This window comes from Fusarium vanettenii (genome assembly GCF_000151355.1).
Source record: "Fusarium vanettenii 77-13-4 chromosome 6 genomic scaffold NECHAsca_53_chr6_3_0, whole genome shotgun sequence".
Classification (NCBI taxonomy): domain Eukaryota; kingdom Fungi; phylum Ascomycota; class Sordariomycetes; order Hypocreales; family Nectriaceae; genus Fusarium; species Fusarium vanettenii.
The window spans coordinates 141,838-168,640 of record NW_003315836.1 but is presented as its reverse complement, the minus strand read 5'-3'; the positions used below and the strand labels follow the sequence as shown (position 1 = coordinate 168,640).

Below are 26,803 nucleotides of genomic sequence, written 5' to 3'. Positions count from 1 at the left end.
CCTGAGTGTTGACCTCATTGCATCAAGATTGGGGGTGGGATGGATGGGGGATTGGATGATAGCTCAGATCCAGGAACAAGCGAATGTTCCAAGACATTAAGCATCAAATAAAACACCATACAATCAATGACTGGCATGTGCAGCTTCAAGGACCATTCGCGCAACCCTCTTGATTGGCCAGCCGTTCGGTGGGAAACCCGAGCTTGCATCCTATGGACGGCATCTACGCCTTAGCCAACAGCCTCCTCCGGGACCCTAGCCGTAGAGACTCAACAATATTTGAGGCGAGACACTTCTGACCATGGCGCACCGTTATTCAAGCTAATTACATCGCATCATCTGAACATGTAGTATGGATCGCCCAGTCAATACACAATGCAGTGGTTGATCCAAACTTATTACAGTCTAATTCCAAACTCATCATGGTGTTATGATAACCTCATCATATTGTTGTCCTGAGATAGCTTAGTAAAATGCGTATTGAATGATCAGTCTATGATAAGTGCTGTTAGAGTCCTAACCAAGGCGACTCTTGTGAGTGAATGTACAGTCGAGTTGACAATTTCCCATGAATGAGATGGTCAGTAATGAAATCGATGGATGGGCCTCAGAGGTGATTTTGACTGTAAGATTGGTCTGACATGTCGAGTTTGCTTGGCATTCAATCTATCTACGTATCTCTTTCGCAGTTGGTGCTGTATTCACTTCTCGTTTGACTTGGCTTCACCTGCCGTGATTCGCCTTGAGCTACGTTCAAACATGCACCACACAACAGGCATCACATAAAGACGAAAGCTTTCATTTTATATAAGTGGCTCTGGATGGATGCTGCCCATATCGTTCTCAGCTTGCTTGGGCCTGTATATCTACCTCCCGACCCTTGATATCAGGCAGTTTACATTCTCAATAACCATCCATCCACACCACTTTCCCAGAGTATCTCAACCCATAGTCACATCACCCCCGAGACAAACCGTGTGAATAGACCAGAAGCCCCAAGTTTAGGGAGTTTGAGCGCTGGGCCCGGACTGCTCCTTGCGCTTGAGCTTGCGGCTACCCTCGAGCTGAAGAAGCTTGAGCGCAAAGCCACGGGAGACGTGGGCAACGAAGCGGGGGTGGTCGTCGAGGGTGCCCGCGGTCATGCTGTTGGACCAGGCGCCGTAGTTGACGGCCTCGCAAAAGTAAGAGACCATGCGGTTGCCCATGTCGCGCTGTGCAACGTTCTCCTGGTAGAGGGCCTCGTACGCGGCGGCAAAGTCTCGCATGAGCAGGCGCTGGATGGCTTCGTCGCCGTGGGTGCGGAAGAGAGCGCGGTGTCCATCTCTAATGGCAACGTTAATGCACTCCTCGATGTAATCGCCTATCTTGGTGCTGATGAAGCGGTCGCAAAGCTTGTAGACCTCAACCCACTCGCGGAGAGGAGTTCTGGCCGCGGTCATCTCAGGGTTGGTCGCGGGACGAGGAGTCGTATGGGGAACCATGGAGACGTGACTATAAGCGACGCCGAGATAGAGGCCCAGGTAGCGGGGCTGAATATCATCATCGTCGTCGCCAAAGTCAATAACTCGCTTCTTGGCCTCAGCGAACTGGCTGTTGAGGCAGCCATCGAAGTACTCCGAGTTCTTCGTGAGAACGCTCTTGGCTACCTGGAAGGTCTCTCCCTTGACCTTGAGCTCAATAACCTGGTCCTCGCCCCTGGGAAGCGCAAACATGTTAGTGAAAAGCGCTGGTAAAGACATACAGAAGCAGACGTACTTGAGAAGCCAAGATGTGCGATAGTCGGAAAGAGCATTGAGAGACGGCTGTGCCACGGGCGAATCCTCCTTGCGAGGTCGCGAAGATCTAGCTCTCTTTCTGGGAGGAGCCATGGTGAGATTGCTGGTGCTTCAATGAGGTCTTCTTGTGAAGGCTTGGGAGTGCCGAGTGAAGGAAAGAGTGAAGTTGACGGTCACTTCTACCTGCAAGTCGGTAAGAAGTTGAGTGAAGAGCCTGGGCTCCATTCGGAATTGTCTGCGTTTTGATGAACTCGGGCCGTTTCCACACAATACCTTCATATTCAAACAGATCATCTTTCAAAAATGGCCGAATATGTATTCTGATGCGTTGGATAAAAGGTGGGTGGTGAGGTTGAGTTGTGCATTCCCAATCAAGAAAGTAAGGGAAAAAACGAGATGCAAACGCTGCAGATTATTATTGAAAGTTGAGAAATCTGCCCGAAGATGAAAAGATCGCTCGCTTCCAACGTCCTCTGTTTGAATATTCGCTGGCATACCACAAACGCACCTCACTTCTTCTTGATTCTTCGAATTGTCACCTTTTCTTCTTCCAGTTCCCAACCAACACTGTCCTTCTCTTTCAGCTCATCCCACTTGCGACTGGTGCAAAACTCCAAGAACGGTAGATCCACGTTAAGGTACGAGGCCCCAAAACATTTCAGGGTATGAAGCCTCATATCGTCGTCTGCCCATTCCATCAGCTTGTTGAATGGCAGGTCCACCTTATACTTGATGTTCTGCCAAGCGACATAATTGTCGTGGGCAAGCGCGCTTAGTATAATATCCAGCTTTCTGTTCTTGATCTTGAAGTCGTTTCTGATAGAATACGCCTCGGCCAGGTTCTTGCGCCGGCACGCGGCATCCAGAGCGTAGTAGGAAGCGATTTCCGCGAGCTCGCCGTGCGGCATGTTGTGCCATTTCGCGATGTATCGAAGGAGGTGAAGCATGGCGGGGTGATAAGATTCGGGGTGCTTGACAAATATCGACAACCGAATAGAAAAGATGTAGGCCTGGCAGGCGAACTCATCGGCACGCTTACTGGCCACCAGGCCCTCTCGAAGTTTCCGAAGCGCCATCAAAACATCTTGAAGCTCCTTTGTGTTGCTGGGATTCTGAAGAGCCGCCTTCATAGAGTCGGATGGACCGCTGGGTGGAATAATTGGTTGAATCTCCTTAGAAGGCTTTGCTGAAGCCGAAGCTGAGGATTCAGCGATGGTCGGAAGTGAGGCGGAAGACGGTAGACGGGAAGCATCGCTGGAAGGTCCCGCTATTGATAATGATGCAAGCCTCTCTGTAGCAGCTGTGACTCCGGTAGACTGTATCGGTGTTCCTCGCGGTTGCTTAGGAGTGGGTTGTCGGGGGGCTGAAGCCAAGGCAGCATCGACTGCCCTTATGTCAAGCGAATCTAACCTTCGTAACAACTCGTCTCTTTCGCCCGCATCCGTACAAAAGGACATAAAACGCCTTATGATCTGGTTGTAGTACCATTTCTGAGTCTCTGAGTGTAGTAACCTGGCCCTTGATTAGCGGGATTGCTCATCGTCGAGCCCAAGGGGCCATTGTCCCCTCTCGTGGACTGATCAAGCATCTTCCCGCGCATACCTTCCATCTCCCTTGGAAGGGTAGCCAACACTCTGCAAAGGATCTTGTTCGATAGGCTTTAGTCGGCCCCAAGGACCAGAGGGCATCCTGTTTCCTCGCCGACGCATCTCGTGATCGAGTTTCAGTGGCGCACAGGGGATTTGCAGTTGTGATCCGGTTTCTGATACTCGTAGGCGTCACGGAGGTCTCGAAACGACAGTAGATTGTAATGAAGGGTGATTTTGAAGAAGCTGAGTCTAGAGATAACGGTAAAGAATGAATGAAGATGCTTTGAAGGAGGTTTGTGGTGGGGTAGCTCTAGAGCTGGATATGGAGGTCGCGCTGACAGCCCCGCGATCCACAGTCGTTCCTGCATCCTGATTTGACATGCAACTCCCCAAAGGGCAATGACAAAGAGGTCGAATGCATTCACTTGGAATTTGCGTCAAGTCTTTGATGAACCAAGAATTTGATATTATTTATTGTTTGAACCTGAGTTGGTTTTATCTAGGCCCTTTTATTCTTGCCAAGAGACATGTTCTCTTCCAATGGGTATCATCTTCAGCCGCCCTGTCATTCCTCCTAATTACCTCCTCAACTCTCTCATACTTGTGCTAGAATGTGTTTCCAATCCGTTCTTACATTCAAGCGTGAATTCGATCCGACAGCGCCACCTTGTCCCAGTTCGCAGGGCCCTTAGCCTCATACTTGCCGGCCTTCGAGATGACCCTTCCAAGGCCCTGGTGAATCTCTGCCTGGATAGGTCCGAACGGAATCTTTTCACCATCAATGCTGATGAAGCCGTCATCCTGGTTTCGCGGGATGATTCTGTACGCGGTGATCTTCTTGTACGTGACATGCGGGTTGTCAAACAGCTTGTCGGCCTCAACGTCGAGAAGGACCCCGAGCGCCGTGAAAGGAGGCAAGTCGCCATCAATAGTGACGAGGTCCATGCAACCATCCGAAATCAGCGAGGCGGAGAAGAAGTTGGCATCGGGCGACATGTATGCCATCTGAGCAAAGTTAGCTTATGATGTTGGCCATCAGCGGCTCAGAACAACTTACGTTACCGGCATAGAATGTGCCAATCTTGTCGTAGGGAACTAGTTCCCATCCCTCAGGAAGGTCATCTTGAACCGTGCCATACTTGAGCGCAGGGAGGCCTTCGCTCTCCACAGGCGCCGCCTCGGCGGCCTTGGCCAGTGCAGCCAGACTAGTGTTGCTGGCATGGTGCTTGTAGTGAGCCTTAACGCCCTCCTTCTCGTCAATCTCGACCTTTACGGCCAAGTCACACGGATAGCATGTTCTCTTGAACATTCGCTGCAAGACTCCAACCTCGAATCGGGCACTGCCCATCCATCGAAGGTGCTCAGTGCCCAGATCACTCTCGGCGATGATGCCTAGGGTCTGAGACAGGAACGAGATGATGCGGTTGCTGCCTGACGTAACCGAGACCAGATCCATCGGAGTCACGACGCCCTTGATGATAGCAAGGGCAGCAAAGGAGGCCCGGTGGGATCCATAGAGGTTACAAGAGAATGCGTTTCCTGAACCACAGGGGATGTGGCTAACAGCAATCGAAGCAAGCGCCTTGGCAGCATCAGGTCGCTTCGCAAGGCCATTGAAGATCTCGTGCGGCGTTCCGTCTCCCGAACAAGCCATGATAGTATCGTACCTCGATAGGTCTGCCTTTTCCGCAAGTTCAGTGGCCTCGCCGCCGCGCTTCAGAACCACTACATCGAGCTGCAGTCTAGCAGCGTCGAAGAGCGGCTTGACCTCACTCTCCCACTTCTTGACGGCACCTCCAGGACCAGAGTTCGGGTTGATCAAGACATATGCGCGCTTCTGGGGAGGCGCATCGCCGTATGCGCGCGATAGGAGGGTCTTGACGAAGCTCTCGGGGGAGGTACCGCTACCGGCCTCGTCCATCACCGCGAGGGCAAACGACCATTTCCCGGGCTTGATCAGGGTTTTCGACGCGTGTATGGCATAGTCGACGGTGATGCGATTGTCGGAGAGCTCGGCCCAGAGAACGTTGTACAGTGGAACACTGTTCTTCGAGACGGGTCCTAGAGGGAGATGGGATCAGCAGCTGGCCTCACCAGCACAACGTGACGGTTCCAAGGGAGTCTTACGAGAAGAAAGGGGGCTACAAGATGAGCGGCCCGATCTCTTTGCAACAGGGTCTGGTTATTATCAGTAAAGGAGAGAACCTCCATGGGTATTCTCCGAGGCATCCGCACCGCTGAGCTCCAAAGCATCGACACCGATCGTCAGCGTCTTCTTGCCCTCCAGCAGGAGCTGCATTCCAACTCCCTCGTCCATTGTCCTGTCGCTCTCCGTCGTCATTTCGAAAGTAAAGTGTCTCGGCGATAGTTATGTCTTTAGAACGTCCTGCGCATTCACATGGGAAATGCAAGGATCCTGCTGTCGATGTTGCGCGGCTGTTCGTAAGCTCGTCAAGCGATGCGCGGCGTCGCAAATCAGAGATGGGTGAAGGTACTCTTAAAGAGCGAACAGAGTAGGCGAAGAAGAGAGCGATATCGGAAGGTGAATTCGAGCCCTAAATCGAGAAGGGAAGAAGGAAAAGAAATCGGGGGACAAAAGAAGGACAATTAAAAGAAGGTGTTGAATCTGGAGAGTTGTGCCGTGCCGTAGGTTGAATGGAACGGCGTCGGACACTGCGGATGCCCGTTGCAGGGCGGGCGTCCGCGGGGCGCGCTTCCGAGATTGGAGCCCCCTTGAAATGCCTGCAATGCGATAACTGTTGCAGCAGCGTTGAACAAGTGGCTGCTGACGGCGGTGTATGATTTTTGCGAGGACGAATCACTGCTCGTCAACATTTTCTCACCTGCGACATGCTTGGTGCCGCGTGTGGATGGATACTGCGACAAGTGCTTAGCTCAGACTCGGACTCAGGTTGAATCCTCCAGAGCAGCACAGATGAGGATTCCTATCCATAAACAGCATCAAACATGCAGGTGAGATCATCCTATACATTGTTATATACCTTGATCACCAAGACTGGTATGCTCGTTCTACAGGGCGCCTCGACTTTTCCGTATGTTCCCAAAAACTCCAAGTCCCCATCGTCTGTCTCCATGAGGATACCCATACGCCAGTCTGCCGCCCTTCACACCTTTTCCGCCAAATGCTCTGCTGCGCTATAAGCCCCATGGTCAGAACGTAACATCATAGCTCTCATATGCTCTCAGTGCTACATGCATGATTCAAACACCATCCATCTTTTTGTCTCTCCCTTGCGCTTAAGCAAGCCTAGTCACATCGGGAAATTTTGCGAGAGCCGCCTTCTTGAACGCCTCCACCTGTGAGCTCTTCCAGCTCTTGAGCACCTCCAAGCCCTCAATAGCATCGGAATATTCAACATCGGGAATCTCTAGGATTCCAATGACCGCCTCCTCGCTCTTGGCCTTGTCCTGGCCCAGTAGCCTCTGCGTCTTGATGGCGGACAGTACGTGGCGAGGACTGCTCTTGTTCACAGATAGAAACTCGTCGTTGTAGGCGGCGAGGTCCGTAGAAGGCTCAATAGCCTTGAATTCAGCATTTAGCACCTCAAGAACCTTGGGCGAAATGTCGGTAGCTGTGTTCAAGAGATGTCGGAACGCGACAGTCTGCTCATGCACACGGGGCGACTTGGGGTCAAGTGCCAAGGCCGCTGTGAGGCAGTGGAGCGCAAGAACATACTTCTCTGCCGAGGAATTAGTGATTGTTTTCTCAAAAGCAGTATTTGACTTACTTCGACGCATGTAGACCTCGAAACCAGCGAACTGGGCGTCGATGTTCTTGGGGCTGAACTGGAGCAGGGGGGTAATGAACTTCATGGCTTCTCCAAGAGGGTCGGTAGTCTCGGCCAACTTCAGGCCTAGAGGATCCTCGTCCTTCTTCTTTTCCTCTCCATCCTTAGCACCCTTATTGGGATCCTGCTTGGCTTGCCTCTCAGCGGCCTCTCGCTCCAGGCGCTGTTGTTCCTTCTTGGCCTTCTTGGCCGCCTTCTTCTTAGCGAGGGCGTCCTCCTCGGTTTCGTCCTCAGCACCGTTGACCCCGTTGGCGGAAGGCTTGTCTGCCAACTTCAGATAGACCTCGATGGCATCCAGAGCAGCACGAGAGAAGAAGGGGTGGTCGCGAACGTGGTCTTCCCATCGGATCATGTCGACGTAGGCCCGGATCTGTCCCTTTCTCAAAGAGAAGCTGTGGAAATCAAATTGGTCCTCGTGCCAAACATCAAAGATGTTAGCAATCTGCTGGAATCTCTTGAGGGCGAGTCCAATATTGCCCTGTCGTGCATATGCCTCGCCATCCTCAGTCAAGAACCAGATAGACTGCATATCCAAAAGGTCTGCCAGAGGGCCGCCGACCGTCTCCGCGCGGGTGAAAAGACCAACAGTCTTGAGCGCCTTTTCGTTTTGGTTGTTACGGAGCTGGTACTTCGCGGCCTTGGTGTTGATGTATCGGTCCTTAAGGTCAAGCTTTCTGGCACGATCCATGGTTTCGGCGGCCTTTCGCAGGTCTCCGCCGTGCTTGATAATTCGGGCCTTAGTCATTGAAAAGTCGACACTCTTAGGATCCTTCTCGATGGCCTTGTCGATGTACTCAGTGGCCTTGTCCAAATCGCGGCTCAGATGGTAATTGTAATGCTGCGCCAGGTAGTAGAGTCCTGCCGCCTCTCCCTTGTCCTTACTTGAAGCATCAGAGTTTTGGGAGCTGAGATACTTTTCAGCAAGCTCACGGAGGGTATCCTTCTTGAAAGAATCAGAGTAGAGGTGCTTCAAGTTAGCAAAGGTCGACGGAACACCCTTATTAAGCATCAGGGTCAGGTAGGCCTCAGCAGCCTGCTTGAAGTCATCACCTGTAGTCTAATCAGCTTCTGCGCAAGAGCCAGAAGATAGTCCAGCACTCACCCGTGAGGAAGTCGAGGGGCAGTCGGCGGGCGGCGTCGCATCGAGGAGACTTCTCAGCATACTCGTCATAGATAGCCTTTCGGGCCTTGGTGTCTTCCTTAGGAATCTCAAGAACCTCAAGAAGCTTATCATAATAATGGGGGTGCTCTGAGTTGCGGTCGAGGAGGGCGCGATAGGCCTCGGCGGCCTTTTCCTTTTGGCCCAGCTTCTCCAAGTACTCAGCACGAGCTTCCAGAACAGCCAATCGATCAAGATTTTGCTTCGCTGCGGTATTTAGATGCTTGAGAGCCCGCTCATAATCTCCTTGCTCCCCAATAAGGAAGTTCTTGTACAAGATGGCCTCGGAATGCTCCACGTCGAATTTCGAGGGCGTGGTCTTGAGAGTTCCCTCATAGGTAGTCATGACCTTCTCAGCCTCAGCAGGGTTTCCAGAAAGATGGTGGGCAATGGCAAGCGCCGTCCAGCTTTGGCGCATCTGGGGTCGGGCCTGGAGCATGGCAGTTCGGCTTTGGATGTAGCCAGCATAATCGCGGCACTGGATCTGCAGAATAGCCAAGTCTCGCTGAATCTGTGACGACTCCGGTTCTAGCCGGAGAGCAAACTTGTAGGCCTTGATAGCTTCCTCGAAGTTCTTGGTCGCCCGGTGCAAAAGACCATACACGTGCCAGCAAATGTGCGACTTCATGTCCATCGTCAGAGCTTCCTTGCCCAAAGCAAATGCCTCTTCCGTCTTGCCCTGCGCATTCAAGATCAAGGCCTTCATGGCGGTGGTGTCTCCATGCTTGGGGTGCTTCTTGAGGATAAGCTCTGCGGACTTCAGTCCACGCTTGTATTGCTTGTCCTCATAGTATCGAATGACGGAACGGAAGAGGGAGGCCTCTTTCGAGGGGAGAGGTTGCGGCATCGTAGATGTGGGCGACTATAGGTCGACTGGAGAGTCAATATGGTACGTGGGAGGTATTGTCGGGAGCCAGGTGCTTCGAAGTCTGGTTCCGCTGTCGGCGATCACGAGCTATTGGATGGCCAGTCAGGGTCGAGTGAGGGGCGTACTGTGCGTGAAGCGGTGGGAGGTACAAGGAAGCTTCTAGCAGGCAGGATCAAGCTTGCCTCGTAGAAGTGAAGGAAAATGAAAGGCAAAGAGTCAGCTTCCTTGACCGAGCTATGGAGGGGTGATGTTACGGCTCAAGGGTACTGCTGCGAAATGGAGTGGACAGCAATTCGTGCGGTAGGTCGGTAATTTCTCGGGGCTGTCTGTGGTGGGCTGCTGTGAGGTAGTGGTGATTTTGGCGGGGCAGCCCAGGATCCATGACTCTGTCCAGCTCTGGTCATTGAAGGCAACGATCGCCTCCGTGTATGAAGAGAAAGAGGCCAATGATTTGGGTAAATCTGTCATTAATGCTGAAAAAAAGGAATGATACCTCGTAGCTGTGTAACGGGCAATTCAGCTTGTGAATTACACAAGTTGAAATTTAACATGTTGCCTGATTCATGGCTCTCATAACCCTTCACAGATGGCCATGACCATGAAATCGTAATCTTGATATTCATTTTATTGCGTAGAAGAGTTTCGTATAACAATATCCATCGTACAAGAGTTGGTTCCTCTATATACAAATGCGCCTTTCCATGTTGTACATCATTTACAGGTTCCCTGCCTACCCAGAGGGCGGGTGGTCAGTCGTTGTCCCAATCATACAAGGCAGAGGCACACCAAGCCGTCATGACTGTGCCGGTGGCTGCGAGTTTCGTTCCTTCTTCCAGATGCTGATAGCATCCTCCCAACGGTCGAACGGATCACCGCCACATCGTTGTTGTATTACCTCCCAGGTTCTATGTCGTACGATGTTCTCCACGCCTCTCTCTTGTCGGACAAGCGAAGCCAGGCGCTCGGTGCGCGCCTCTCGTGGGAAGAATCTGCCAGAGTATGGATCCAATCGCTCATCAACTACTCGCTCACGGTCCTTCTCTTTCTCAAGCTCCCTCAGTGTTCGATCGGGATCGTCGGGGTCTGGACTCGCGGCCACAAGAGCACAGTAGCTCAAGACCTCGGCTCTCGCCTCCCAGGACGGGAACAGCACCTTGTCTTTGAACTCCGAGCATGCCTGGGAGTCAATCTGTTTTGAAACGGGCCTCGGGGAACGCTGGGAGGTTGAGGAGGGATCGAACCCGGATCGAGAAGGGGTCACCAGGGCATTGAGGCTCTGCGTGATGGAGTCGTCGATCGACGATCTCGATAACCGTAGGAAGTCTAGATTCAAGTCAATCGGCCGCGAACTTGTGGCGTTGTTACACAGGAGTCGCCCAGACTTACCTCGAAGGGTTCCATAAGAGAAACAGAACTGTGGAGTGAGCTGCGGTTGTGTGGATGGCTGGGTCATTGTAATGCGCGGCCGCTGGGACCTCTCGAGTTGAGTGTCCGCCGGCGAGCCTTTCCAGATTATTCCAGCCAGAGTGGGCAAGTCTTAGAGGGCGGTGGAGGGAACAGAGTAGCTGCTAGTGCGCGTTCGTGAAACGTGGCTCGCAGGGCGTTGGAAACAACAGCCGAGTTTAGTCGTTGGAAATGGTCCAAGTCAGCAATGGAAGGCCGGGACTTCAGTGACGCAACCCGAAGCCAAGCCGGGGGCTAGAAGTGTCGGATCCGCTCAGTTGGATCCGGATAAACTCGATTCCGTTGTCATCCACACTCTCGGTCCAGAGGGGGTGTGTTTCATTGCCATCAATGAGACGCAGATTGATAAGAAGAGTAAATAAATGTTATGACGTTTATATAAGAAGCAAATTGATATTGATAATTCTCACCATATTCCAGGTGCTCATAAGCTCGTAATATTGAGCACTGAGACAACTGCCGTTGAAGCGATCACTGCCTCTCTGGCGCTTAGTGTGCTTTTTATTTAGTGCCCACATCGTGAGCGCCCTCGTCAAGATTAAACAATCCCTGCAAAGATCCCCCAGCTTGACCCTGGTAGCCCCGATCCATCGCTGCACGACAGAAACACGACCTCTGCCAATATCTTCAGCAATGCACGCCCCGTCGGCAGTTCTTCAGCACGGTTGTGTTCGTCATGCAAGGCAAAGGCAGGGAGCCAAAGATTGCAGATGCGTTCAGCCTTTCAAGGCCAGGAACTGGTCTTCTCTCAGCCTGACCAGTTTCACCAATCAAACCAAATAGCCACCTGTGATTCTAGCCGCGCTACGCGTGATGCCACATCGTACGAAGGTGATGGAAGATGGGCTTGGGGACCACTCGCGGCCGGAATCTGCGGCACCAAGTAACGCCTCGCCGTTACGCACGAGACTACGGTAGAATTCCACTCCATCAGTGCCCTCAAGGTCAGCAACAACCGTCATGATATTGAACCAAATTGACTGACCACAATAGAAGCGTCAGCAATGCCTCTAGCGGCCTTGTTTCCCCATGCAGCTAAAGATCCTTCTAGCCTACCAACGCGAAAAAAGACGCAGCGAGAGCGACTCAAGCAAGACGCGGGCGCAGACGCCACTGTCAGGCTCCGTCACCCGGCAAGCCTGGCTCAGCTGCCGATTCGAGGCCGTTCTAGGTGCTGATCGGCAGAGACCCAAATGGTTGGGCGACGGTTTGTGGTGGCTGCTCGTCCGCGAGTCGCGCTAACTGCACTGCAACGCCCCGGATCCTATCTGCCACGCAGCCACGCTAACAATCATGATGTTGGCCTTGGTACCGGACCAGAAGCCGACTCGCTCTGCTTCTCGGGCCTCTGGGTGCCTGTGGGTTAGCTTGGCCTGTGCAGCAGGTAGAGCGCGGACAGTCGTCGCTCTGTTGCTTTGAGGCTTCAACCCTCTTGTAGCGCACGAACACGAGCACGGGGAAGCACGGCCTAGATCCGCTGGGGCAGTGGGCGTCCTCGAGCTGTCAAATCGTACTTTACCCCCAGGTTTCCTGCGCAAGTCTTGGGCAGTTCGTTGGCGCGTGGTTTTGATTACTTCATTTACCATCAAATTTTCCATCGCCTCGGGATGGATCCCCTTCGAAGCCGAGTCGAGAAGGAAAGCCTCGAAGATCTGATCGACACATGCGACCAGCTCTCGAACGATTGCAGAGGTCTCGCCAACTGCCTCAACACTAGCCCAGTAACCTTGTCGGCGCTGGCCAAGGAATGTCGGGCCATCACAGACGCGCTCGGCAGGCTACATGACCTCAGCCAGGCAATTGACGGCGGCGCAGACATTGTTCGGGCGTCAAATAACGAGTTCGTTTACTCAGTCTCGAAGGACGTCCACGAGCTGAGGGTAGCCCTCAAGCGCATCAAGGGACCAGACAGAGATAGCGGCATTCATCTCACAGAGCCGCAACTCATTATCGTCTGGAATGAGGCGGCGTTGAAAGAGTCACTTGGGCGGCTTCGAACCCACCAAGCCTCTCTTCACACTCTTCTCAACACCGCGACTCGGTAAGTAACCCGCTATCTTTCAAGATCAAGACTAACGCTTGCCCAGGGCTGGCTATAGCTTTAGTGAAGATGTCTCCAGCAGGCGTCGAGTGATTGAGCCCGATGTCGGCGTCGATGAGGCTCTGCGAAGCCTCGGTCGAAGGTTTACAGCGCCCAACCAACGATCCGTGGTGCTGCCCAGAGTCAGCGACTCTACTGAAATTCAGGTGCTCTTGGATACACTTGTGCCACCTCCGGGAGTGACCTATCGACGAAGCAACGAGATTGCGCACGAGCTACATCATGCCATCGAACGGAGCGATGAGACAACCATCTTTGAGATCCTGCTTCAGCGGGCTGATCCAAACATCATGTTGCCTGGATCAATGCTCTCTCCATTGCATCGCGCCTTTGACAAAGAACACATGCTCATCGCTGCGTTTCTCATTGTCGCTGGTGCCGATGTAGACGAGCCGACCATTGATGGCGATACATCACTCATGAGGGGCATTAAGTGCGGGTTTTCGGAGCAGTTTGCGACCCTTGTGATTCACATGAAGGCACGCATTGATGCCGTCAACAACGATGGACGTTCAGCTCTCCACTACTCTGCTGCTTCGGATGTACTCGAAGACGAGACGTTACCCGTTCTCATCAACGCCGGAGCAGACCTCAACCTGGTTGATTACGAAGGACATACTCCGTTGCACTTGGCGATCCAAAATAGGCGATGGGGGGCAGCAACGAGACTGGTACAGGCTGGCGCAGATTTAGAAGTACGATTACCGGACGGCAAGACGGCACTTCACCTGGCCATTTCTATGCGGAATCAAGAGTTCACGCAGGTGTTGGTGTCGCGAGGTGCCAACGTGGATCGAAAACTTCGAGAGCACACGCCCTTGACGATGGCTATCAGCTCACGGTGTACACCCATTACAGCGGTTCTTCTCGACAGCGGAGCGAACCCAAACGGGTCGAGCAGAAACGGCAACACGCCGCTTCTCGCTGCAGCCGCGACGGGACACGACGAGTCTGTCCGGTATCTCCTTGCCAAAGGCGCCGACCCGTCAGTGACGCAAGGCCAATCTGGATACTCGCCTATGCATATGGCGGCGCACAAGGATAAGCCTTTTGTTCTTCAACTGCTGGCTGGATCAGGGGCCCCTATTGATCTCCTGGACAAAATGGGCGAAACTCCCCTATTAGTGGCAGCTAAGCTGGGCAACAGTCAGAGCGCTCTTCGTCTGATCAAGCTTGGTGCTGATGTTGAACGAGTTGGCCCTGATGGTATGAGTGTGCTCTCTCACGCCGTCAAATTGGGTGACATGAACTTGGTGAGCGCGCTCCTAGAGCAGGGCGCTGGTTTGCAAATGACTCCCACAACCAGCTATGGCGATGATGGAGAGTACCTTGTGCCCGAGCCACCGACAACGCCTATTCATGTTGCCGCTCAGCACGCGCGAGATGATATTCTACTTCGACTTGTATCTTCTGGCGCCTCTCTGGAGAGCACCATCTTCCCTGGACGAACACCACTATCAGTAGCAGCCTCTCACGGCCATCTTTCAACAGTTCAGCTGCTACTACGACTAGGGGCCAACGCCAAGGCTTTGACGACGCATGGGGATACAGTTCTCTTCGAGGCGTCAGCCAACCAAGCGACTCTCAAGGTCCTACTCCAGCAGGGCATTGACGTCAACCACCAAAACGATAGGGGCGCAACGGCGTTGCATTATGCGGCTCTCCGCGGCCACATGGGGGGTGTGAGGATGTTACTGGAGAAAGGAGCTAAGCAATACCACGCGAATGCTGTTTGGGATGTTTGGGAGGATCGGGACGGCGCAGGAGGGTACCGACAAGGGACACCGGCTGGAATGGCAATGCAACGAGGACTGGACAAGGTTGCGGAGTTGATTGAGGGATGGAAGTACAGTTAATTGGGTACAATGGACGTTTGGCGCCAAGGTTTAGATGGATGGGTATTTGACGACGGGATGATAGAAATGTATATTTTAGTGTAAAGCAAAAAGCTGCAGTTTAGTTACGAGATACCACAAAAGATTTGATTCTGAGATTAACGACAGTCTTTGTCCATGGCCCTTGTCTCGTCAAGATGCAAGTGTAAATGGCTGCATCCGAGGATGCATACAAGATGAAGATCTCTTGACAGGGGTGGGATAGATGACGTCGTAGCACTAAACATGATGAGATATGGGTGATGAGATGGGGTCCTTGTATCAAGGGTTGTTCACCATGGATGCCTCTGAATAAGAAAAAGAATACGATCTCGGTTTGCTTCTTGCATAACTACCAACCAAGCAGTTGTTCATCTCAACGTGAAGCTTCGATTAACTCGCCAAGTTTAACAAGACCCACAAACCAATCATTGCCCTCGTGGGGTGTCGCGTGTTGCCCGTTCAAGCTAAATCGCCCCGTGGATAAAAAAAACTCACAAATGATATCCGTAAAAGCAAAGCAAGAAAATCCACCATTCTGGACACCGAAGTCCAAGGGCCCTGACTGACAAAGCGGCGCGCGGGAAGAAGCGTTTCCGGGCCGGCAGAAAAGTGACGTGATGTTTGATTAGCAAAAATTGCTTGTTGGGGGGGGAAGACCACAGACTATTTTTCTTTCCCGTCCCCCTTGCGCGTCGCCCATCAAACGCTAGAACAGGCGATGCATCCATGACAACCAACCACCCACCCCCAACCAAGGCGTCAAAAAAGAGGTGTCCTGTGTTGACGTAATGGGTTCTGGCTGGGGACGGACGGGCACAGCCGCGCTTCGCTCCTCCTGTAGTTACGGGGAATATCCTCATGATCCGTGATGGGCGCATCTCAATCTCCCTAAACCTGTCTAGGGGTGGTTTCTACTGATGAACAGGTGGTCTCGTGATCAGCCAGTAATTACCCGTTTATTGCCTTGTCCGCCTAATGTGAATCTCGACTGTAAATCAATCAATGTGCCTCCTCCTTGTCTTGCTCTTCTCCCTTACACCTTGGTTCTTGCTAGCTCAATTTGCCCCCTTTCTCCCTTGAAACCGGTTCAAGGAAGCAGTTTAAACGGACTTGAGACTTCCACAACCATCAGCCAACCTTCCAAAAAGTGTCACCGAAAGCTTCAATCCAACATCCTTCGACCGAGACTTTGACTTCCGACCTACACCGACAACCAACAGGAACGAACCCCCAACATCTGGTCCCTTACAGCTGGAGGTAGAAAAAGTGCCCCGCGTGCTCCGTCTTGACTTGCTGTTCTTCCCTGCCACCAACCCCGCAATCCGCGATCGGGCCCCTCGCTCAATCACACGAGACCGCTTCTCAGAACCTCCTGTCGCGACAACCCTACATCCAACCTCGACAATTCTTCCCCCCGTATTGGTACATCGCCGATCAGCAATCATGTCTGGAGCCACCACGCCTTCGCAGTCACAGGCGAACAGCAGCAGCTGGACTGCCTTTGTCAAGGTAATTAGATACTCCTTGATTATCGATTCCAAGGAGCTAGCAAGCTCTCGCGTTTCCAGCTGCTGACCCTCGTCCTTGCAACTTTCTCTATAGTCTATCGCATCCTTCAATGGCGATCTCTCCTCCCTTACCGCGCCTCCCTTTATCCTCTCTTCGCAGTCTCTCACCGAGTTCTCTGCGTACTGGGCAACGCACCCTCCCGTCCTGACCGCTCCCGCTACCGAGTCCGATCCTGCCAAGCGGGCCATGCTCGTCCTCAAGTGGTTCCTCTCGACCCTTAAGCACCAGTACGCCAGCCGCAGCGAGCAGTTTGGAAACGAGAAGAAGCCCCTAAACCCCTTCCTCGGCGAGCTCTTCCTCGGATCCTGGAACGACGAGGCGGGCAAGACCACGCTCGTCTCGGAGCAGGTCAGCCACCACCCTCCTGCCACCGCCTACTGCATTCGCAACGACAAGACCGGTATCGAGCTGGAGGGTTATAATGCTCAGAAGGCTACCTTTAAGAGCACCATTATTGTTAAGCAGATCGGCCACGCCGTCCTGCGTGTTCCTCTGCCCTCGGGCGAGACCGAGTCCTACCTCATCACCCTCCCTGGTCTCCACATCGAGGGTCTGATCTTCGGCGCTCCTTTCGTAGAGCTTGATGGCTCAAGTTTCATCACCAGCTCCAGCGGCTATACCGCCAAGATCGACTACAGCGGGAAGGGCTGGCTCTCTGGCAAGAAGAATACCATTGTCGCCACTATTAGCCCTACAAACAAGGAGAAGGAGGTCCTCTTCAACGTCACTGGCCAGTGGAACAAGACCTTTGAGATCTACTCGGGTCCCGCCAAGACCAACTCCAAGTCAACCCTTGTGGCCACCTACGACGCTGTCAACACCGCCCAGACCGAGCTCGAGGTAGCCCCGATCAACAAGCAGCACCCTCTTGAGTCCCGCCGTGCCTGGGCTCGTGTCGCCGAAGCTATCCAGAAGGGTGACATGGACGCCACTGGTATCGAGAAGGGCAAGATTGAGCAGGCCCAACGCGACATGCGCGCCAAGGAGCGCTCAGAGGACCGTACCTGGGAGCGTCAGTACTTCACCGCCGTCGAGGGCAAGGATGACGTCCTTCAGCAGCTCGGCAAGGTCGTCAGCGTGCCAGTCGACGGAGATGCCGACAAGACTGGTGGACTCTGGCGATTCGACAAGACCAAGGCCGAGGCTCAGGCAGCCCAAGAGCTCACAGACGAGGACGTGGCCAAGATTGAGAAGGAGTTGCTGGGCTGGTAGTTGCGCCCACAGCCATCTCGATGGGACAGCAATGACAGCGGCAATTGGTTACGGCGGTGGATTTAATGGCAACAAAAGAAGCGCAAAGAGGGAGAGGCAGGTCGAAAAAGAGATGGGCATAGCTTACACAATACACAGACAGCGCTCGGCACATGTTTCCTTGTGATGCGCGGAGCGGCCTGTGAAGAGCCCATGACGTCCCATGAGGGAAGCAAGGCTGCACGTGTACGATATTAACAACACATTATATACGTTCCACGATTAATGAAACGGTTTGAACGAACTGATGTCCTGGGTTGGGTTTTTTGGTCTGCTTCTTACTCTCGCCCTTGTCATGATCACGTCAATCACTACTAATAACCTGGGCAATAGAGTCAAATCACAAACAGTTGAAAACCAAACACTCGGCTTTTATACATCATCTATTTCTTTTTTCATTATTTTACTACTTTCGTCGACTCATAATGCCCCAACCGACAATGGACAGCAATTGTTACTTCAAACGATGGGAAGAGTCTCCCTTGGATTCCTCCTTTTTCAAGCGATGCATCACTCATCGTGTCCCAGTCTTGGGGATATTACAGTTACCGGAAAACGACGTTATCGACATTTAGACGGTACCGGCAGTGTTGAAGTCCTTGAGGGCCTCGGCGACACGGGTGGTCATGGTCTTCTCACCCTCGCGGACCCAGACACGGGGCTGTACACAGCATATTAGTATATGTCAAAAGAGATCAGCATTGAGTCTCAAACTTACGTCAAAGTACTTCTTGTTGGGCTTGTCCTCACCGTCGGGGTTGCCGACAGCGGTGCTGACGTAGTCCTTCTTGTTGACCATGTAGTCTCGGATACCAGAGCAGTAGGCGAACTGCATGTCAGTGTCCATGTTAACCTTGACGACACCGTGGCTGATGGCATCGAGGTACTCCTGCTTGGAGGAGCCAGAGCCGCCGTGGAAGACGAAGAAGACGGGCTTGGGGTTCTCAGAGCCGATGGCGGCCTTGACGTGCTCCTGGTGCTTGCCGAGGAGCTCGGGGTGAAGCTTGACGTTGCCAGGCTTGTAGACACCGTGGACGTTGCCGAAGCCAGCGGCGATGGAGAAGTAGGGGGAGATGGCAGAGAGGGTGTTGTAGATGTTGAGGATGTCCTCGGGCTGGGTGTAGAGGGAGGCGTTGTCAACGTCCTCGTTGTTGACACCATCCTCCTCACCACCGGTGATACCAATCTCCATCTCGAGCCACTGCTTCATGGGGGCAGCACGCTTGAGGTACTTGGCGGTGGTCTCGACGTTCCACTCAACAGACTCCTCAGAGAGATCGATCATGTGAGAGGAGAAAAGGGGCTCGCCGTTGGCCTTGAAGTAGGCCTCATCGGCATCGAGCATACCGTCGAGCCAGGGGAGGAGCTTCTTGGCGCAGTGGTCGGTGTGAAGGACGACGGGGACGCCGTAGGTGGGAGCGAGGGAGCGGACGAAGTGGGCGGCAGCGACAGAGCCGGCAATGGAGGCGGCCTGGTCAGTGTTGCTCACACCCTACATCTCGTGAGCTTTGATGTAACATCTCGTAATGATTATGAAACATACCTTGCCAGCAAAGTAGGCGGCACCGCCCTGGGAGAACTGGAGGATGATAGGAGCCTTGGCATCGCGGGCAGCCTCGAGAGCAGCGACGACGGTGGAGGAAGAGGTGACGTTCTGTCAAGACAGTCTTAGCTTCATCTTTTTTCATCATGTATTTCGGTCTGACGTACGATGGCGGGGATGGCAAACTGGTTCTCACGAGCGTACTCGAACAGACGGAGAACATCGTCGCCGACAATGACGCCGGTCTTGCGGGTCAGAACATCTTGGACGCCCATTTTTGCGGTGTTGTGTGAGGTTGTAAAGGTGGAAGAATCGATCGAGATGAGGTCAACTCAAGTAGGTCGAGGGAGAAAGAATATGAAAAATCTGTTGAGCGAGAGAGGTTGTCAGTGATGTAGGTCCAAGATGGGAGGCGTTGCGCGGGGTTTTCTGTCTGTCGAGCTTATCGATAAAGCAAACAAGTTGAGCAAAAGGGAGGGGCAAGGCAAGCAGGAACAGGGGCGGGGAGGGGCAGACTGCGTAGACGGGACCAGGGCAGGAGGGGCATCCCACGCTCCTTCCAGGGGATGCTCTGTGCGCCAGCGAGAATGAGTTCATCAAGTTCAGGCCATGAGCTGTTTCTACTTCCAACAGCGTCATGTCGGTGAGACACAGACCAGAGGCATGATAAGAGAGCGGATCTCTTCATCTCGCCAAGTCGTCAACCTCAATTTTATTTCGCAACACGATGCCTCTCGATTGGCGAGCACGAACATCTGTCGGGAATCATCTGAGATTCAGGGTCCTTGCTTGAGCTTCGGGGAGCTCCAGGGCTGCGGAATGGGCTGAGATGTTGACCGATTCACCACATCACAGGTGAGTCGATTGGATTCCGCCTCACCCGAATGCAAGATGCTCACCGCACACCTCAGCCCGGATCTGCTCCCCGGAGGCGTCAATGCCCGGTGTCTCCCCGGCGGCTTCGCGGCCGATATGTCTCTTGTCTGGCATTCTTGTCTCTGCGCGCCTCATTCTTCCTCTCATGGCTCTCTCTCACTCTCGCCTCGCCCACTCCGACTCCGCTACAGCCCGACACCGGCGCAGACACCCCCATCATACCAAGACATTAACAAGGAAAGGCTGCCAGCAGACTCACTCGAGCTAGCTAGCGGCAGCTCTTTGACGTTGTTGAGAGTGCAAGTATATGTCTCCTCGGTGGTAAAGTGGAGTCGCCGGCAGGGCGGCCCCATTGGAGGATCAATTGCAGTGGATGGGATTGGATTTGCTTTGCAACGATGGAGAGTGGCTCGACTTACACGCTTGACAGGGAGACGGACGACCCAGCGATGATGTCGACGACGACGTTTAGTGGGAAGAGTGGAGGAGTCTGGATTCAGAAATCAAGCACACCAAGGTCGCGGTCAGGAGGAGGGGCAGCCGACTTATATCATGTCCTCATTGCCGAGACCTCTTCCTGCCGTAGCCGATGCCTCGGGGCTCGCGACGGAAACATGCGGGACGCTCTGGGCCTTGGAGCACATCGATCGGGAGCCATCACTCGTCGCCGCTGGCAACACGCTGACTTTGTTCTCGTGTGACCCCATTTCCCCCGCATACTTGGACATCGTGAGGGACACGGTTGGCTGGCGCGCCATGATGGGGGTGGGCACCTCCGGGCAGTCAGCCCGCTGGTCCTACTCTCCCGGCCGTCCCCAAACCCCAATGTCACGAACTGAAGCCAGCCGCGCAGGCTAACGCACTCATGCAAGCTGCAGTGCCGACGAGAGCCAATCTCGATATGCCGCACTTGCGTAGCCCCGAAACGTGTTTTCCCGTTCCAGAGCCATATGAATTGCACACATCTTGTGCTGACACTATTCATGATCTCAATTTACCTCCGGCGGAGCTTCGACATCACTAGCGCGGAGTGGTCATGAGCTTACAATTGACCAGCTCTCGGTGATACATTCCCGGGAGGCCACTGGACTTCATCATGAAGGAGGACAAGAGCTAGCAGGGAGACAATGGCGGTTTATCTGAATTCTAACTCTGGGACGCACATCCCGAACGGCTTTCCTGCAGCCTGTGTGCGGTGAAGAATCATCATGCCTTGCACTGCTTCATCAATGCCGAAGCTTGCTTGTGCAGCATCGGACCAACATCCGTCAGGCACATGAGTTGATGTCAGTCAGTCTTCGGCTTCTCATGATCTGACGCCCCAGTGATGAAACCCGTCATGTCACGAATTATGTCTTCTCAGGCGCCGGAAAGTCACTCAATTGCAATCTGCCTCATCGGCTGGCCCTAGTCCGGTCCCTTTCACCCGCAATTGGACGCCATTCGAGGCCCTACATCACGTATCAAGTACGTAGTCCTTACGAGATCCCAACCCCACCTGTGCCTCCATTCGTCCCCTCGACCCCGCTTCGCGATGAGGTCCCGGAAGTCCTTCAAGGCTCCCTCCCGGCGCTCCGCTCCCCCACTCACATGCGTTGTCAACCAACGGCCGTCCACGAGACAGGGGTTTCAGCATGGGAGAAACGCAGTCTGGAGCAGGCCTTCCTTGGTGCCTGGCAGCCAGGCTCCCCTTCAACAACAGCTGGTTGGCTTCCGTAGCTCAGTTGGTTAGAGCGTCGTACTAATACTTCAATCCGAGTAAAGGTAATGCGAAGGTCTCAGGTTCAAGCCCTGGCGGGAGCATCGCTCTCAGTCGCCCACCCGCTTTCTTTTTGCTTTTTTTGCGATTTTTTTGTGCTGTTTTTGAACCGGTTGGCTGGCTGGTGATCTTGGGTCGTGGTGTTTTGGTGTTGATGACACTACACCCAGACAAAGTGACGTACCCTAAAATGAGGCAGGTCTTATCTATCTAGGTACCTACCACACTGCCCTTCTCATATTTATTATGGTGAATAGAAGACGAAATTAAATCTAAATTGTCATAACAAAGAATAATGTTATTCATACCCAATCTCATCTCTACCTTCGACGTGTGAATATTGTGGTCCTTCAATGGACTATCCAGAGAACAGTGTTGAGCGATATCCTCAAGGGTTCCGGTTTTCGCAATGCTTCCCAAGCTAAAGGTTTGGCTGCAGTAACCTGGGCAGGCTGGGGCGCCAACATAGACAGAAAGAACGGGTAGTCAATCGAGAGGCATTTTGCAGACCATGATTTTACTTTCGCTGAGGTTCTCCCTGTCTCTTTATATGTCGGTCCGACGAGATTAACATCGGACCGAGTGATGTCTTCGGATTGGCGATCGTCTTGTCAATGAACTGGAACCTGATCTTTTATGTGGAGTATGAAGATTCTTAAAGACGTCACTGGAGCAAACATTATATCATGTCTATGTACATGATTAACTGACAAGATCAAATTATCTAAAAATTGATGTCCTAATCCTCAACAATGCCTATCTTTAAAACCGGTTGCTTGGGTCCCTCGTGTCACCTGTGACAGTTTGGAAGACACCAACTGACGATGAGGCTTCTTGGCCACTATTCATGACAACTTGGATTCAAGGCGACTTATGTGTGGAATAATTGATGATTTACTTGTTCTTTCTGTGTTCCAAAATGCCTCCAACTACCATTCTGTTTTGACTGTATCCTCCAGTTTAGCTTCACGTGCATGGTTCTCCAGAAAAAAAAAAAGAGGGCCACACACCACGCCCTCTCTACCCATCTCCAGCATCACTTACCACGACGCCAGCGAATCGAGTTGATACACGCCCGTCAGCGATGATCGCAAGGGCCAATGCGACGAATCCAGCTGCGCTCGCCTAGCCACTCAACCGACATTGGTCCAGCCGAAGATGGATGAGGAAACGCTCAAAGAAGCTCTCACGAGCTTCCCCAATGCCAGCAAGGCGCCAGAACCTGCTGCGACCTCGGCGCTCAACATCAATGCCCTGTTCGAAAACCCGCTCTTCGCAGGTGGAATTGGTCTCGCCTCTCTCGGTGCTGTCGCAGCATTTGCACGAAAAGGCGCATTATCCGCTCTCGGAGCAGCTCGGCGTCGATTGCTCGTCAACGTCGAAATCAGCAAGCAGGATCCCGCGTACCCTTGGATCCTAGCTTGGCTGTCACAACCCCGCGAGAACCCAGGCTTCATTGCTTCTCGGCTGACACGAATCCACAACCTCTCCGTTTCGACAACCACCGCATCCCGAACGCCTGGCGTCAGTGGGCCACAACATGCGCATTTCTTCCTGCAGCCCGGCTATGGACGGCACATTGTCAAATTCGGCAGTGCGTACATTGCCGTCAATCGCGAGAAGCACAACACGGCGAACATGAATACGGGCGAACCGCACGAGATTCTTCAGATGACGACTCTATGGGCTCACCGACACGTTTTCGAGTCAGTCTTTAGCGAAGCACATCAACTGGCAGCCAAGGCGAACGAGGGCAAGACGATTGTATATTCGGCTCGAGGAATGGACTGGGTACCTCTCGGGGACCCTAGGAAGAAGCGACCACTTGGCTCTGTGATCCTGGATGAAGGTGTCAAGGAAAACATCGTGGGCGACGTGCAAGATTTCTTGAACAGGCAACAATGGTACGTTGATCGTGGTATCCCGTACCGACGAGGTTATCTCCTATTTGGTCCTCCTGGTAGTGGTAAGACGTCCTTTATCCAAGCGCTCGCAGGAGAACTGGATTTCAGTGTGGCCATGATCAATCTTAGCGAGATGGGCATGACGGACGACAAGCTCGCCTATCTTCTCACTAAGCTGCCGAAGAGGAGCCTGTTGCTGTTGGAGGATGCAGACGCAGCGTTTGTTAACCGACGACAACGAGATACCGATGGATACAGTGGTGCGACTGTGACTTTCTCAGGTCTTCTCAACGCCCTTGACGGTGTTGCTGCCGGTGAAGAGCGGATTGCCTTCCTGACGACGAATCACGTTGATCGTCTTGATCCTGCTCTGATCCGACCTGGTCGTGTAGACTTGATGCTCCGCATTGGTGAGGCTACGCGCTACCAGGCTGCTCAGATGTGGGATCGATTTTACGGCGATGTTGATAAGGATCACTCTGGCCGGGAACGTTTCCTCAACCGACTTCAGGAGCTGGGTCTGTTTGGGCAGGGGCCAGATGGAAAGCCATCGAATCGACACACCAGCGCGGCGGCGATTCAAGGACTATTTTTGTTCAACAAGAACGACATGAAAGGGGCGATCGACATGGCCGAAGGACTCATCCCAAGAAAGTTCGAGGCCTCGGACGATGTTCCAGAGGGAGCCATCAAGACTCCTGCATGAAGCTCCGTGTTTTCTCGGAGTTGTATGAATATGTACCATACTTGTAGCTACTGTGATACCCCGGTTTGAATCATGAGATGGGAAGATGAGTCGTAGATAGACCCGCGTTGCTAAAAGGAGGATGTGGCTTCTGGGTATCGAGCTACCAGGCAGGCTTTTAAAGGCGGAATTAGATGATGATTTCGCACGAGTCTCATCTTTCGAGAATATTGCATGCTCGTAAGAGCGCCAATCGAGGCTGAGCTGAACAACAGGCATGGTCACGACTAGCTTGGCTTGGTTTGCTCGGTGTGACTGATGCACTGTTGTTGCCTGGGCTTAGCAGCGCGTGCACGCGTGCGTATTCACAGCCCGCCTTTGCACCTCATAAGTGCCAACGGAACTTGGACCTCACAAAACTCCAAGCGAGAAAGCAATATAAAAAAAAAAACTGACGACGATTTCATCAAATCCAACTCGCTTGAGCGTCATTACCTTGAATACCGCATCGAAAATGTCCTCCAACTCCGGTCAAGGCCAGGGAACGCTGGATATGTGGCTCTCTAAGAAACCATCATCCAAGCCCGCCGCTTCTACCTCTGATCAGCCATCTTCATCATCAACACCGGCTTCATCGTCATCTCAACCTTCTCGTTCATGGCGCAACAGACGCAAAGACCCCTGGAGACAAGGCGCCGGACTCGCCGCCGTCGCCAAGGAGACGCGAACAGTTCTCCCCGATATTCTCAATGGGTTGCCCGACATCGAGGCCAGCAAATCCGAGGCGCTCTACTACGAAACTCTTCAACCGCTCAAGGCCTCTGAGTGTCCCAGGCGCACACCTTCGGGAACAACAGCTATAAAGATCGTCAACGATGACTCTTTCAATGCCGCCATTGACCTTGCTTCTTCAAAGGATCCCTCATCCGGCCGCGTCGCCGTCCTGAACATGGCCAGCAATGTGAGCCCAGGCGGAGGATGGCTCAAGGGAGCGCGTGCCCAGGAGGAGGCTCTGTGTTATCGCAGCTCGCTGTACCTGTCCCTACATCGACGATACTACCCATGGAAGCAGCGCATGGGTGTCTACAGCCCAGATGTTGTCATCATTCGCTCTGACCAGGATTCCGGGCACAAACTCCTCATGCCAGATGTTGACGTTGAGAACCTTCCCATCGTCAGCGTACTGAGCATTGCCGCTCTGCGCACGCCACCTGTTGCAAGAGCCTCGGAGAAGCAACCCGACGGCTCATATATCGACAGACTTGTCTTTGCGAACCCCGCAGATCGTGATATGACGAAGATCAAGATGAGAATATGTTTGCGAATGGCGGCGAGACGGGATCATGGGCTACTCGTGCTCGGTGCCCTGGGATGCGGTGCGTTCAGGAACCCGCCGAAGGAAGTGGCTCACTGCTGGTTGGAGGTTTTGCGGGAGCCGGAGTTCCAAGGCGGTTGGTGGGAGGAGGTGTGGTTTGCCGTGTTTGATCGAAGAAGCGAGGGAAACCTCGAGGTATTCGAGGAGGTGCTTGGCGGCGTGGAGGTCTGATTCGAGGTATCACGGCTCTAATGAGATATGACTATTGGTTGGATGGTTAGGCGACAGTCACGGAGGATTGGGAACATGGTTGTTTATGGATGAGCTTTTGAAATGGCATCGGATGTGCCAGCAGCGTTTATAAATCTTGATGCATTTACGAGGGTCAATACTCCCTCAGCTCACTGTTTCTCCTCTTTCTGAAAGCCAAGACGGCGGTTCGACCGCCACATTGCTTGTCCACATCCTATTCGGAGCTTCGGTTGGCCCTAATTTTGGAGATCTTTGGAGCGAGTTGAAAGGAAGCCGATGTCCCGGAGCCGTGTTCTTGGCCTTTATACGAAGCCAATCAAGGTCTTTATATGATAAAATCTCAAAGACCGGAAATCATTGGTCGGTCCGAAGAGCTGCGGACCCGGCCCTAACGACGAAGTCAAGGAAAGGCCGAGATGCTAGCGGAGATGGAGCGTGCCCCCGTGCCGATGGCCCGGACTCGCCCGGCGCTTCATACGGAAGAGGCCGAGTAAGGCTTGAGCTGTCAGGACACGTGAAAGTTGATGTTCCATGGACTGAAAAGACGACGTGGGCAAGTCCCAAGAGGCTGAAACTGACGAGATGTTGATTGGGCGCCTCGGATGACGGAACTGGTTAATCCCACGCTGCAATTCAACATCGTCATTGCGAGGAAGATGGCATAATCGATGTAATGACTAAACCACGTCTAACCGACATTCTCGGCGTTGATAATGAAATGATCTCTAAAGCCCCGTGCGCCATCAGTTGTCCATCCCAATGGCTAGACATTCACACCTTCAACGTAATATTCTGGCCTCACAGCTCTTCCGCCATGTCTCAAAATCTTCAAGAACCCACGCTGAATGTCTCATTGTTTTACGCTAAAGCATCTCCACCCGGCCACTTAATACGGGCCCTCGGCCGTTTGCAAAGCCTGCAAAGTTCTTCTGGTCCAGGATCCTCGATGTCGTGATCGGCATTGCCTATGGCGTACCTCGCTATCCCCGGGTTTCTTGCAGAACCAC

At 53.1% G+C, this 26,803-nt stretch overlaps 8 protein-coding genes across 8 annotated transcripts; 3 read left to right on the top strand and 5 right to left on the bottom strand.

The window, feature by feature from the left end:
* Positions 1 to 1,001: 1,001 nt before the first annotated feature.
* Positions 1,002 to 1,868, bottom strand: NECHADRAFT_42736 (uncharacterized protein; the record flags this gene model as incomplete). Its single annotated transcript, XM_003041033.1, has 2 exons — positions 1,002 to 1,695; positions 1,756 to 1,868. The coding sequence occupies 2 exons, from the start codon at positions 1,866 to 1,868 to the stop codon at positions 1,002 to 1,004; spliced, it is 807 nt and encodes a 268-aa protein (XP_003041079.1).
* Positions 1,869 to 2,284: 416 nt separating this feature from the next.
* NECHADRAFT_104662 (uncharacterized protein) lies at positions 2,285 to 5,681 on the bottom strand (the record flags this gene model as incomplete). Its single annotated transcript, XM_003041032.1, has 7 exons — positions 2,285 to 3,287; positions 3,454 to 3,537; positions 3,966 to 3,970; positions 4,031 to 4,369; positions 4,422 to 5,425; positions 5,492 to 5,542; positions 5,600 to 5,681. The coding sequence occupies 7 exons, from the start codon at positions 5,679 to 5,681 to the stop codon at positions 2,285 to 2,287; spliced, it is 2,568 nt and encodes an 855-aa protein (XP_003041078.1).
* A 658-nt stretch (positions 5,682 to 6,339) lies between these two features.
* NECHADRAFT_69955 (uncharacterized protein) lies at positions 6,340 to 9,179 on the bottom strand (the record flags this gene model as incomplete). Its single annotated transcript, XM_003041031.1, has 3 exons — positions 6,340 to 7,065; positions 7,114 to 8,223; positions 8,276 to 9,179. The coding sequence occupies 3 exons, from the start codon at positions 9,177 to 9,179 to the stop codon at positions 6,623 to 6,625; spliced, it is 2,457 nt and encodes an 818-aa protein (XP_003041077.1). The 3' UTR covers positions 6,340 to 6,622.
* Positions 9,180 to 9,993: 814 nt separating this feature from the next.
* NECHADRAFT_42640 (uncharacterized protein) lies at positions 9,994 to 11,302 on the bottom strand (the record flags this gene model as incomplete). The annotated part of the gene is made up of 2 exons (XM_003041030.1): positions 9,994 to 10,586; positions 11,209 to 11,302. Coding segments are annotated over 2 exons (687 nt in total), but the record flags the coding sequence as incomplete, so codon positions are not given.
* Positions 11,303 to 16,085: 4,783 nt separating this feature from the next.
* NECHADRAFT_69952 (uncharacterized protein) lies at positions 16,086 to 17,423 on the top strand (the record flags this gene model as incomplete). Its single annotated transcript, XM_003041062.1, has 2 exons — positions 16,086 to 16,151; positions 16,245 to 17,423. 2 exons carry the CDS (start codon positions 16,086 to 16,088, stop codon positions 17,421 to 17,423), a joined length of 1,245 nt encoding a protein of 414 aa, XP_003041108.1.
* A 389-nt stretch (positions 17,424 to 17,812) lies between these two features.
* On the bottom strand, positions 17,813 to 20,354 carry fba1 (fructose-bisphosphate aldolase). Its single transcript, XM_003041029.1, has 5 exons — positions 20,301 to 20,354; positions 19,173 to 19,371; positions 19,006 to 19,116; positions 18,181 to 18,954; positions 17,813 to 18,123 (listed from the first exon to the last, which is right to left on the bottom strand). The coding sequence occupies exons 2-5, from the start codon at positions 19,278 to 19,280 to the stop codon at positions 18,034 to 18,036; spliced, it is 1,083 nt and encodes a 360-aa protein (XP_003041075.1). The 5' UTR covers positions 19,281 to 19,371; positions 20,301 to 20,354; the 3' UTR covers positions 17,813 to 18,033.
* A 2,444-nt stretch (positions 20,355 to 22,798) lies between these two features.
* On the top strand, positions 22,799 to 24,250 carry NECHADRAFT_94191 (uncharacterized protein; the record flags this gene model as incomplete). The annotated part of the gene is made up of 2 exons (XM_003041061.1): positions 22,799 to 23,544; positions 23,605 to 24,250. The coding sequence occupies 2 exons, from the start codon at positions 22,799 to 22,801 to the stop codon at positions 24,248 to 24,250; spliced, it is 1,392 nt and encodes a 463-aa protein (XP_003041107.1).
* Positions 24,251 to 24,670: 420 nt separating this feature from the next.
* NECHADRAFT_61692 (uncharacterized protein) lies at positions 24,671 to 25,947 on the top strand. The gene has a single exon (XM_003041060.1). The coding sequence runs from the start codon at positions 24,744 to 24,746 to the stop codon at positions 25,773 to 25,775; it is 1,032 nt and encodes a 343-aa protein (XP_003041106.1). The 5' UTR covers positions 24,671 to 24,743; the 3' UTR covers positions 25,776 to 25,947.
* Positions 25,948 to 26,803: the final 856 nt, after the last annotated feature.